The 13800-nt window shown below is 35.8% G+C and overlaps 1 protein-coding gene across 2 annotated transcripts in view; it reads right to left on the bottom strand.

Moving 5' to 3' along the window:
* Positions 1-2298: 2298 nt before the first annotated feature.
* CDC14A (cell division cycle 14A) overlaps positions 2299-13800 on the bottom strand; it is a 176352-nt gene continuing 164850 nt past the window's right edge. For both annotated transcript variants that reach the window (XM_054474809.2, XM_054474813.2), the window contains exon 16: positions 2299-4617. In XM_054474809.2, coding sequence (XP_054330784.1) covers positions 4588-4617 — 30 coding nt within the window. In that variant the 3' untranslated portion in view covers positions 2299-4587. The remainder of the gene's footprint in view (positions 4618-13800) is intronic.

Genomic DNA, 13800 nt, shown 5'->3' on the forward strand with positions numbered 1-13800 from the left:
CCTTTCTTCTCAAGTCTGTGGGACCCCTTCCCAATACAAAAAGGCATATGTTATACTTACATTAGCTCTAGTAAAGCCCAGTTATATGGTAGGTTGGTAGGAGAATAGTAGGTAGATAGATAGATGGATTCTTATAGTAATCTGATCTCTGGTTCCAATTTTGTCCTTCCACGTACTTGACATAATTATTTTTGGGGATCTGAATATCAAGACTGGCAATCTCACTTGGAGATAATCTTTTCTTAAAAATTGAGTAAAGTGAGTGCCAATGAAGAGTCCTGGAATTGACTAAAAGTGTGTGTGTGGCGTAAATATGTCCAGTCTGGAAAGAAAGGACAGATCTCCTGTGATGTCTGAGAGGCCTCTTTATCTCAGCTTCAAGTCTCAGTGTCAGTTGTCTTGAAATTCGATGTCCAAAGCCCCTATTTACTCTCCCTATGGTACACCTGCTTGGTTCTATGAAGCCACTTCAGATCCTTTTGGAAGACAGCCATAATATAAATAAAGAAAACACAGTTGGCCGTCCATATCCATAGGTTCCACATCCACAGATTCAACCAACCAGGGATAAAAAATATTCAGGGGGAAAAAAATTGCATCTCTACTGTACCGAACATGTACAGATGTTTTTTGTCATTATTCCTTAAACAATATAATAACAATTTACATGGTATTACATTGTATTAGATATTATAAGTAATCTAGAGATGATTTAAAGTATACAGGAGGATGTGCATAGGTTATATGCAAACACCACACCATTATATATAAGGGACATGAACATCCTCTGATTTTGGTATCCACAGAGGTCCTGGAACTAATCCCCCATGGATATGGAGGGATGACTACATATTTGATAGATTACTACCCCCAAATCTGAAGTTTTAATGTAAATATTTGCAGGTAGAGTCATTTCTACAGTTATTACCATGCCCCATTCTTCACTTGGAGTACAACTTCTCAAAAATGCGTGGTCAACTTGATTTGAACCAAAGGAGACGCCGCAAGTGGTGATGTGATTTACTTTGATTTTGGTGGCGTGCAGGTTAAAACAAGACATGGAGAGTGAGAAGTTCAGCTAATTTATGTTTGTCCACTTAAAACCTGTTCCAAATACGTTTCACATTAAAACTAGTCTTTTCATGTTTCTACTTGTACTTAGCAAAAAAAGTTTAAAATTCTTGAGAAAAGCTATTTTTCTCCTTTTTGATATGATTATCATAATTCAATCCATAGAGAGGGAACTGGGTGGGAATATATTAACATTTCAATTCAGCTCAAAATAACTTAATACAATTATTTTCTACTTCCCATTATATGCTATAGTTGTCAACCCTATGCAACCTATGTGTAAATAAAGGAGGTTTCTGCTGTAAATTATATCCTTCTGTAATTGGAATTGTCCCTAATTAATCTTCTGAGGAGACATACAGTGACCAAATTCTTGCTTTGCTAAGTGTTACAAAGGGGACTCTGCCTTATGACTTTTGGAACGAGTACAGACTTCTTATATGACATGAAGCCCACGGAGTCCTGTTCAGCTTATATACTAACAACTGGTTTAATTAGACTCAATATATTAATGGTTTAATATGTCACTCAAGAAAGCATAGAAGTAAAAACAATTTTCAAAATACATTTGTGTATAGTTGGTAAATTCATGTTCCTGCTATATTTGAACCACATAGTTTTCCCAGGTGTGTTTTGAGATTTATAAATCATTTTACATCTAAGGATAAATAAAGAAACAGGTAAACTCAATAGGTGAGAAATCTATTGAAACCAGCTAATTGATTTGTTTTTTTACTTTCTTTTTCATAAAAACCCAATCTGTACAAAAAGAGATTTCCTTCTGCCCTGTGAAACAGGTTCATTAATTCATAAGAAATCTCCTTCTTTAAGATGTTGTCCTATGAAAACCTTGGTACCCCAATTGTTTCATGCAGTGTTGTTAGGACAGCTATTTGCAGATTCCCAATTCCAAATGTAAAACTACCTTCTCACCCACAACCTTTCCTTTGCATTCTAAAAAAAAAAAAAAAAAAAAAAAACCTCAGAAACATCATAACCCAAAGAGATTCAGTTTACTACATAAAATATCTCCAATAAATACTGTAGCTTCTTCCTCCCAAGCTGACTTTTCAGGGCATAGATCCAACAGGTGTGAGGTTTCTTCCAACTGATTTATTTCTATAATTTCTCGTTTAAGAAAAATGGCATTCTTCTTCAAAAGGAACTGATGATCAATCACACAATAGTCATCAGTAGTCATAAATGACTAAGCAGGACCCAAAACACTGATCAGGATCAGCATTTTATTGACAGTAAAAAAAATAAAGAGAAAGCAAGCAAGAACCTAACATTATATGATTTTTGTGAAATTCAAAGTGTAAGGTTTCTGTGAGCTCACTGTCATGTATTTCAGGCAATGGCCACAACCTAGAAAGTCAATAAAAGATAAACTAAAATCCAGAATAGAGATCTTGAAACACTCAGGGTACTGACCACACTGAACCAAAAATAAAATTATAAAGAGACTTCAGTACATTGATAACTCAAAAATTCAAATTATAAACACCAAAAAATAAGTAAATTGCATAAAACTTTTATTATTTATTAGCAGTGTATTCTTCTACACTTTAAAATAGAGCAAAATATCTTTTGGAAGGTAAACTATTCATAACAAAATACATGTCAAACAATTTTTATTATCAGAGTAAAATTACTTTGCTATATACTTTCTATATTATATACATCCACTTCTTGGTGTGTCTATGTATGCACATGTGTAAAGTAATTTTTAGACATATACATGTACATACATATGACACATATACACACATAATTATGGGAAATTTACAGTAGTCAACTTTACAATCATTTTAATAGCTGCACACAAATTAGTGTTCACAGAACTAAAACTGTCAACATGATTCCCTTTCCCCTACTTCTCAAATGTCATCTGAATTACTTTTTATGATAACTTGAAAAAAATACTGTCATCTTCCTATACTATTAACTAATTTTTTATAATAACTCATAATAAAATATTTTACTTTTTTAACTTTAGAAAAGATACATAACTCCACTTATTTTAGTTTTTGATTCCTAAATCATACAATTAATTTTTTTCATCGTTTGAGTATAATTTTTGGTACTGCAGTTACTGAAGGTTAATTTAACAAACCTGAGTCAAACATTCATTCAAATGCCTTTTTTAAAAACATAAAACATCAACAAGATGTTTTGATGAAGCATATATAATGGACTCAAGGTACCCTCCCCTAATAAATACATTATAAATAACTCAATGGTTGGGAGTAAAGCACTTCGTATGAATCCATTTAACTAGCACTTTCAGTGTTGAAGCAGTCCATTCTTAAGCAGCCTGGAAGCATATCAGGATGTAAGGCTCCTTGATTCCTCATAGAAATGAAACCTACAGGCTTCTGAAGACCTAAATATCAGATCATACTTACATGAAAGGGCTGTGAGTACCTATAAGGGTCTTTTCATTTTCATATTAGGTTCCAGATATGCTAGCGTGTGCAGCAGGGGGTTGTACCCTGTTTTAAAAATATCTCCTTTAATACAGAGAACTACATAGCAGCATCTTTTTCAGTTTTTTCTCTCCACTGATTTAAAACTGATGTCAAACCATGTGTGATTACAGGCAACAACAACCTCATACCCAAAGCAGGATATCCTAATTGGGTTAAGAACTCTTTTGAAAGGATGAAGGAAAAAAAAACATTTGGAATATTGAGTCATTTCATAGAGAAAAACCATGAAACCATGCTCTCAGAAGAAATATTCAGTGAATTCTGATCTTCCACTGCATGCTGTTTTTTAAAGCCCCCCAGGATGCAAAACTAACTCAAATTGGCTCAGCAACAAAAACAATGGGAAAGGAAATTGTCCTAAATAAGTCATCCCATGCCATTATACTCTTGGTAGAGATAAACTTGGATAAACTCAGTGTAACTAAACTGACTTCCCAAAAGAATGAACTGACCTGCCATATTTATAGTGGGAGCATAAAAATCACTTTCTAAAAACGTTCTCCCTTACTTCTTCTTAATAAGAAGGAATTATTTATTCATTAGAGACAAAACCATACTAAAACTAAATAGATTTAAAATACAAATTTTTGGTAGCAAACAGCAGGAAAATCTAAATCAAAATATAGTCTAGTTTTTACATAATTTTATATATTTATAAATTTATCAAAATAGTCTTTTAAAGTTCACAATACATACATAATGTAACACTGTACATGTAAATATAATAATAAATGTATTACCAAAATACATTAAAAATAACCCTTCAAAATACCAAATTCAACATTAAAACTGTCTTTAAAAGTATGGAAATCTCCATAAACATAGTTTCAGTGCATTTATAGTAGTCATTGACCAGTTTTCTGTTTTCAAGTCTCTTGAAGGTGTTATCTTAGTGCTCTCTTTAATTTAAGGTAAGAAGGCAGAGATATTCTTCCAGCAAGAAGTTGCTTTCCCTCTCCACTGCTCGTCCAGATGAAGAAATTGTGTCTAAGGAAGGAACAGCTTTCACTGGAGTGGCAAGGCCTTAGTAATGAACATATTCAGACTGAAGGGACTGTGCAGGGAGAGACATAAACCGAGGTTAAATTCCATCACATATAAAACTTCTAGCAAGTCATGCAGCTTCTCCCTTCCACACAAGACAGCTTAGGTCTATTAAACAAAAGATCAATGAAATAAACTAAGCCAAAACAGAAACAAAAACATGGGAGACACAAAGCATTAGCTAAGTAAGAATGAGATATTCAATTGTGCAAAGTGATTGTCAGAAAACTTTATATTTTAAAATGTTTACTAATTTATTTATAGTGATTAAAAATTAAGTTTTAATTTAAAAATCGGTAGGTAGCCTAAACTCATCTCTAAGCATTTCTGCAATTAATGAGTTTTACTTAAAAATATTAAAACATACTTTTAACTAATTAAAGATTACCAGAATATACTTTGAGATGATATATCCTTAAATTTAATTCAGTACATATCAATGGCATGCTTCTAATGCAGTAGAATTAGCAGCCATTTAAATAAATTCCTTAAGAATGCTTGAATTTATAAATATCTTACACATCCTTTCCCTTAAGGGGAAATGAAGTACTACTACCAGCTTGAAATCTGATCTTAAGACCCAAAAACATTTATGCAGAAGAGTCTTGCTGTCGGAATTTAATAAACAATAGGCAATTTTCAAGTAAACCATACAAATTCTTCCACATCACATTAGATACTAACATATAAAAGGAGTGTGATTGGGATATGTAATCAGAATGCCTGGGACAACAGACATAAACCAGGAAAAGATAAAGAGAGTTACAGAAAGTTTGCCAAATGGTTATTTTTTTTTAGCAGGAAACAGTGATTAGAAAAAGGAACGTAAATCAATCTAAACATTAACAAATATTTTGCTCAATTCTTCCAATTAAATGCCTGAGGATAACAAAGTTTACTTGATTTTCTAGTAAGTGCCCTTTTCTCCCACCCAATAATTATTTCTCAAATTAGTCTGTAACATTTTATTAACAGGTCTAGTCAATTATAAGGTCCATTTTGGTGATGATATAGGTTATCAGTAAAAAAGAATCTGTCCGTTTTCCAAAGAACTTACAAAAGGATTCAAGCTATCTTTTCTCAGCTTCAAAACTGCAGTGAATTTTACACCCTATGAACAGCCAAATGGCTGTTCCTGAGTAAGTCCCTATTAACACAGTATGTCAAAGAGTTATGGTCCCTGACCGCAAAGGGCAAAAGCCACAATGTCATAACAGACGTGAAATGAAAAGACAGCGGTGTCAACATTAAATAGTAATATACGTAGTGTAAAGTTAACATCGTGCACCAAGAAAGGCTTAGGTGAGAGGTAGTAAGGGAAACGAGTGGTTCTCAAGGCTGCCAGTTTCAAGAGCTGTAGGAAGAATGGGAAAGGTTTGGCTATTGACTTTCTTGTATGTGGTTCATGCTAATACTTCAAAATAGGTGTGAGATGATCAAGAATCACAGCACTATACTATAAATATACCTGAACCCACAGTGCGAATAAAAGAGGTAAGACCCTAAGAAAGTCCAGTGAAGTTGGTCAAAAGCCTTGAAGCCCATATACATTCCACCTGAGGGATGCCGGCTACCACACTCGCAATTAGAGCATAAACATTTTTCTACCTGCTTTTTCTCAGTTTCTTCTAAGTCTGGCAAGCAGTCAGAGGGCAGAGCCAGTTAAGTCCCCCAGCTATAAGAATGCCACAAAGGTACGTTGTGCGTGTATGTGTGTGTGTGTAGCTCAGCTAGTGCTTTCTTGAGAATATTTAACTTTTACTTTTGTTCCGATTAGTAAAGTTGTGCATGTTATCACTAACAGAAATTAGACACTCTTCAAATTGCATATAACTTAGAACAAAGTTGTTTTTGCAAGCTCCATCAATTATCAATAAACAGAGATGTAACAAATAAACATTAGACAAGCAACCTTTGTTAAACCAACTTTTTTATAGGGTAAAGTATTTCATATGTACATCAATATAGAGGGGCAAATATGTGTGTGTGCATATATTTATATATATAAACACACACATATATATTCATTTATTTATTTACATATTTATTTAATGAATCACAGTACCCAGTGAACTGGAAAACAGAAATAGTCTAGAACATTTTAAAGATTTTTATTATTCATATGGAGAATATATTCATTAGTCTTCTGGCCAAAGCCTTTAGCCTTTACTTTCACACAGAGCTCACAAACTCTGGCTGGTGTTTAATCTAGCCTCAGAGACAGCTCACCACAAGCCCCACTATTTCCTTTTCCAACCCCCTAATTTGCTCTCTTATGTTGCCTAACTGGCCCTGCAGGCCTCTGCAAACAAATGATGACACCATTTGACCAACGAATTGACCTTCTGTCCCACCAGTTCAATTCATTCAACAAATAATTACTGAACATCAGTTGTATCTATTAAGCATTAGAGGATAAAAATACAATACTAAAGTCCTCAAAACAAAACATGTTCCATGGTTTCTTTATATGGCATAAAGGAAAGGGAAATAAAAGATCAGTCAAAAGGGTTCAGCAAATCATTCTGACATCAGTATTTGTAACCAATTAACTTCCTTTCATTTTCAATCTAAAATAAAAATCTTAATAGAAATGCACTAAGGGGGCCGGGCGCAGTGGCTCACATCTGTAATCCCAGCACTTTGGGAGGCCGAGGCGGGTGGATCATCTGAGGTCAGGAGTTCAAGGCCAGCCTGGCCAACATAGCCAACCCTGTCTCCACTAGAACTACAAAAGATTAGCAGGGCATGGTGGCACATTCCTGTCATCCTAGCTACTCGGGAGGCTGAGGCAGAAGAATCACTTGAACCCGGGAGGCGGAAATTGCAGTGAGCTCAGATCACGCCATTGCACTCCAGCCTGGGTGACAGAGCAAAACTCCACCTCAAAAAAAAAAAAAAGAAAAGAACGAAAGAAATGCACTAAGGGGAGAAGAGAATTGTTCAAGTCTCCAAGATCTATTCACTTAACAAAAGCATAACTAACACTGTGAGACCTTTCTATTCAGGGAGCAACAGTGTTGGATGACAGGAATATTTAAACTTCAGATATCACATGGTTATCCTATGGGGTTGTGCTGAGGGTGTCTCTGGGTCATTTGTACTCAGCCACAGTTGAGGAAACCTCAAGGAAAAACACAAGTACTCTCCATTTGAAATATTAGATAGGATAGATAGATAGATAAGCCACATGAGTGCCTGGTTTGACCTAACACACATCGTAACAAAGCATAACTTCATGCTTTTTTTTGTAGTCACAGGTAGGACTACCAACTATATACAATGTTTTCCAAATGTCCATGTATTGTAAAATTACTAATATCCCAGAAAAGACAATAGCCAGTTACTAGCATTTTTAATTTTTACAGTAAAATTACATTTTATAGTAAAATTGCATTTGCATTTTGAATTCCATGAACAATGTTATTGCTATTGATTTTATTATTCAAAAATAGATTAAATACAACTATCTGAACTTCTTAACAAATTAGATATATTACTTGACACCTCAATTATTCTGAGCTAGATATTTGAGTACTTTCTATATGCTAAGGACAGTTCTAAACATCTTATACATGTTCACGCATTAAATGTTTCAGACAACCCACTTTACAGATGAGGAAACTGAGGCACAAAGCAGTACTTAGCCCCAATTCATGTAATTAAGAATTGGTGGAGCTGGAATTTGAACCCCAGCAGTCTGACTCTAAAGCTCAAACCCTTAGCTACCATAGTTTAATGTCTCAAGACAGCCAGCATTTGTCTTGTGATCACTACATATTCAATCCAACATTCTCTATCACCCTAACATAGACAAATAATGACCTTAGGCAAGATATGATTCTGAGTGAATAAAAAAAATTATTAAAAAATATTTGTTGCATTAAAAGATAAATACATTTTTGAATGATTTTCATCAGGCCTGAATTCAAAGAATTTTCAGGAATATTCTAAATTTAAAAGAAATTTTCATTATAAGAACATCCATGCTTAAGTATTATGAGTTGATTAAAGTTTTAATTCTGATTGGCCAATGCTTTTAGTTGTTACCATAATGAATTAATGAATCTGAAATACAAAATAAATTATAACAATGACAATGACGATGGTTATAAAGAAAGTGAAAATAATTTTTATACCTGAAGTACAAATATTATTTTAGAAGTTAGCCCTTGTTTATATAACCAAGAGATTTTAATTTCTCAAATATAATATTCAAGCTCATTTAATTAGTAAGCTCAACAGATTTATAGTGAGTTAGGACCAGATCAAGTTTATTATGAATATGTGGTATTCTTATTGTATGAATACCATAAAATTAATAATGTAGCAATATTCAACCTGAAAAATAAGGATAAAATTGCCTTACATTTGCAGCCCCCAAAATTTTTATGTCAAAATATAAGCTTCCATCAAGAAGTCTTGTTCCCTGAAAGCAGTAAGATTTGACATAAAACAAAGTGTTAGGTAAGGAGATCAAGACAATTTGTTCTGTTCTGGAAATCTGCTACTAATCTGTTTTGGCAGATGTAGGTAGTAACTTTAAAATTTTAGCTATTCTGGAGGTGTTTCTTTTTTAAACAGCCCAGTTACCTAATCATGGCAGGAAAATGTCTAATAATTATAGATATAAATATTGTACAGATGGTTAATAAATAAAACATGTTAGCTATCAAAAACAGCAAATTATAAAGAATAATGAAAGATTAAGGTCCTTGACAGCAAATGAATGTAACGATGTCTTAATGTTCAAATAACTTGAACCAAAGGATCCAACGGCCTGGAATGTTAGCATCCTACTAAGGTCAAAATCCTGATTCATAATGTTCATGGACTTTTTGCCACACTGACATTTTCTTTCCTACATTTTCCCAAGTCCTTTAAGGAATAAAATATACTGTACTAGTTATCCCTGGTTTAAGTTCTAACCACAGAGGCAAAAAGCACCTAAAATAAAAATGGTTTGTTTTAATGTGATTGAAATTAAAGGAAAAAATACATGCTTGGCAACATGGTATTTTATACATAACTATAGTGTTTTAAGTTTTAATGAACAAATACAACACTGGGGAAAAATAAACACACCCATAACTGCCTCTGTACTCCTATGTCTCTTTATGCCTTTGTAATAGAGTTTCCAGTTTTTGTATTGCTTACAAATTAACACATAAAATGTGTGCATTGATACTTATTTCCATAACTGTGGTTTCGCAATACTGAAAGTATCTTTTATTTTTTTATTTCAATAGGTTTTGAGGTACAAGTGGTTTTTGGCTACATGGATGAATTGTATAGTGGTGAAGTCTGTGACTTTAGTGCACCTGTCACCCAAGTAGTGTATATTGTACCCAATATGTACAATACTGAAAGAATTTGCCTCTGTTAATATGATACATATTTCCCCCAATAACACTAGATGAAATGTAGCTGGGTATGGTTTTATTGGCATCATATTAAGATAAAACGATGAAGGTCTGTGTTAAAATCAGGTTCAAAAGGTGTGTGTACATTTTTCCATAGTGTTCTCTGTGCATTTCAGGGACTTCAAGACTTAACAAGCCAATCTGGGCTCATTATAATGCTATATAAAATAGTCTTTCACCTTCCTACATGATTATTAATAGATTCTTTTTTCTGGAGAAATTTAATATATGCTTTTCAACAATCACAAAGAGCTCGATTGTTAGATGACAGATTGTTGACACCCAGCTTGACTCAGCCAACCATTACATGAGTGTTTTCAGTTCATCTGAACACCAAAATTATATTGATGCAAACTCAGTTAAAATTTATTTTCTCTTATTTTAGTAAAGCCACATTTCTAGAAAAAAAAAATACACAACTCCCAGATTACCGTATATTAAAGCTAAAGCTGGAAACTTGTTTGTTTTTTGTTAGTGCTTCATATGCTAACAATGAGACCCAGGCTCCTAAGCACTTTAACATTCACGAACCCAGATATATTATCTGACTTTTAGTTCAACAAATAGTTATTAGGCACTTATACTGTACTGTGGAACCTCAGGAAACAGAGATGTTTCTGAGAAGCTTAAAGGAAAGCAGAGGAGAGAGAGAATCATGTATAACTGACTATAATATGAGAGCGTCAGCGCTCCTAGGAGAGTCGAGAAAGGAAGAGCCATTCTGTTTAGATGGGTCACAAATGCTTATCAAAAAAGATAACTATTGAGCCAGGTCAAGAAATATAAAATCAACAGAGAAAGAAGGGAAAGCAGAGTGGACTGCAAGTGCTAGGGTTCAGGCTCAAGGCAGGTCGTGTCAGGTAGAGCTGCTGGAGAGGAGGCTGGCAGGGAGGCACCCAGCCCGACAGGGAAGAACCCTGAATGCCAAGCCAGGGGAGCCAGACTTGACCCAGTAGGCGGAGTGGAGCCACTGAACGAAGCCAAACATGAGAAGGATTTGATTAGCTCTGTGTCTCAGAAATTTAACACTGGCAACAGTATAGAGGACAGATTAAAGGCAAGAGACAGGAAGACAGAAAGGGCTATGCAATAGTTCATGAAGACCCCAATTAAGGCAGCAGTGGTAAGGATGGAGCGACAGAGGCATTTTAGAGGAAGACTTGATAGGACTTAGTGACTGGTGTGACAGAGGGAAAGGCAGGCAGAAGTAGTGTCAAAGCTGGCTCCGAATATCTAACTTGGATGACTGGATGAATAAAGATGAGATGATTTGGCTAGGAAACCAAAGAAGAGCTGGCAATGGAAGGAACCTGTATTCTCTCCATCCCAGGTAACACCCAGAGGAAGCTGGGAGTGTAGGTCCAATGCTCAGGAGGTTACCCAAAGAGAAAGAGCCAATGTAAGGACAATCATTAAGGGGCAGGCTTAGAAGTAGAAGGACTAACAGGAGCCCATCAGATCTGGCCTTGAAGAAGTCGGCAGTAATCTGCGGGAGAGACTTTCACCAGAATGAGGGGCCACCTCCCAGCTATAGAGCGGAGGAGTACCAAAGAGACAAGGGACAGGGCAGTGCAGGCTTCTCTTTCCCCAAGTTTGGCCATAAAGGAGAAACTGTGAGAGGAAGACAGGGCCAAGGGAAGACTCCTCCCCAGCCCCCACCAGCTTACCAACTTGGATGTGCAAATTTGCAGTTGAGGAGACCTGCAAACGGAGGGTAAGAGGCTAAAGATATAAAAGGAGAAGGAAGTGGTTAGGGCAACTTCATGAAAGATTCTGGAAAGAACAGTATAGGTAGGTAGAGTTATCATTGGAAAATAGTAGGGTTTCTTTGGGTTTAAAAGGGAAGGAAGAAATGGATGAGTCCAGATGCAGTTAAACTTTGAGATAGAGAAGAGGGAAGTTAGAGGAAATTACTTCTGATAAATTCTATGTTCTTAGCAGATCTCAAAGCAGGGTCAGCTGGCTCTGGAGATCAGGAAGGGGTTGTGTTGGTGAAAAATGTTAAAAAGTTTTGGAACAGCCAGGTGGGGAAGAGAAAAGGAGCCAAAAAGGGATAAAACAACTAATTAGGAGCACTGAAGGGCTGGGTAAATTAGAAACACATTTGAGATGGAGCCAATTGGCAAAGTTATGGGATTTTCTCCAACAGTGCTCACAGGAGAGAGATGAGGAACAGATACAACAGATGGTTGAATTGATCTAATTTTGGAGGCTGGTAATCAAGTGGTTACAGAATGTCCAAGTAGAAGTGAGAATGTTGGAAAAAAGAAAGCAAAAATGACTATGCAGGCTATAGAAGGAAAGAGGTGAACTGAGATGGCTGGGGAAACAGGCAGGGTCAGAAAGAGGTCAAGGAGCAGAGTTAGGAGGAGGGGGAAATGTTTAAAGGAGGCTGGCAGGATTCAAGATGTCAGAAGCAATGTGCTAAGCAATAAGAAGGTTTATTCAATGAATTTTCAAGTGAACAAAAATAAAGATAACTGAAGAAAGTTTAAAATAAGATTACTGTGACACCTTAGGCAAGTTATTGCCTCTCTGAGTCTTGATTTCCCCATCTGTAAATAGCAGGTTAAATAAATAAGATAATGGATATAAAGTACCTAATACCATGCCAGGCACATAGAAGGTATTCAAGAAACAGTGGATGATGACAATGATTAGAAAAATGTTACAGTTGTCCAGAATGTTGGCAGTGCCCAGGTAGCTAAAAAGTAGAAGTAAAAGTCTTCCAGGGATGAAGGGAGGTAATAACAGTGATGAGGACAAAAAGATTTGAGTATCCTTGGATGCTGTTTTCAAAAGACAGGAGAGCATGGAAATGAGGTTCCTAATAGGAAGTGGGAACACAGCCTTTCCCCTCTTAACCATAAAGATTCAGGAGCTACTAGAGAGTAAGTAATGTGTACTTAAAGAGTAAATAAGGGAAAATGAGATAGAACGGGTCAACCTTATTTTGCTTACTTTCAAATGGAGACTTCTTGATTTTCTCTTACAGTCTACTGCTTTTTCATAACAGAAGGCTGAAGGACTCACAATAGTCTGCCCAAGAGAGAAAAATATCTACTTCTAAACTGATAAAAACAGTTCTCTCCCACATATATCAACCTTTGAGTTGTTTAGACATTCACTATCAAGGAGAGCCTGCGTTATTTACCAAAGGTTTCTGTTACGGGCAAATCCAATGACTTTACAAGCAATGTGCACGTGGTGTCTGTGCTTGTTTGCACACGCATGCACAGCCACATGTATGTGTATGTGTGTGTAAGAGGGAGGTGCAATAAAAATATGCCTTTCTAAGTTAAAGATCTGACACACATGTGCACACACAGTAAAATTCAAATTTTTGGAAGAAGCAAATGACCTACACAATATTAGAAAAGATGCAAGTATGGACTGAGTATGCCCACAATCAAACAGGTAAGCATAGCTCAGTGCCAGATGCTTTGGAGATAACAAAAATAAAAGACATTTTCTAACCTCAGTCAAGGAATTCAGTGGGGATTCAAGGCCCACATCCACAAGATAGGTGACTCTCAATACAAAAGAGGGATGAGGAAGGCCAATAACCAATACAAACAGAACAACTTCAAAAAACATGATTGCTATGGTCTGGTGAGATTAAGGAAGGCTTCACAGAAGAGGAGGTTGGACTTAGGCCAAGTCCTGATGGAAAGGAGGTGAGAAGCAAAGGGAGGAAGGAAGGGAGACCAAGTTGGGGACATAGCATGTAAGAAAAGCACAGAGGTAGGAGGAGCCGCGCACGTTCAAGG

This window comes from Pongo pygmaeus, chromosome 1 (genome assembly GCF_028885625.2).
Source record: "Pongo pygmaeus isolate AG05252 chromosome 1, NHGRI_mPonPyg2-v2.0_pri, whole genome shotgun sequence".
Taxonomy (NCBI): Eukaryota; Metazoa; Chordata; class Mammalia; order Primates; family Hominidae; genus Pongo; species Pongo pygmaeus.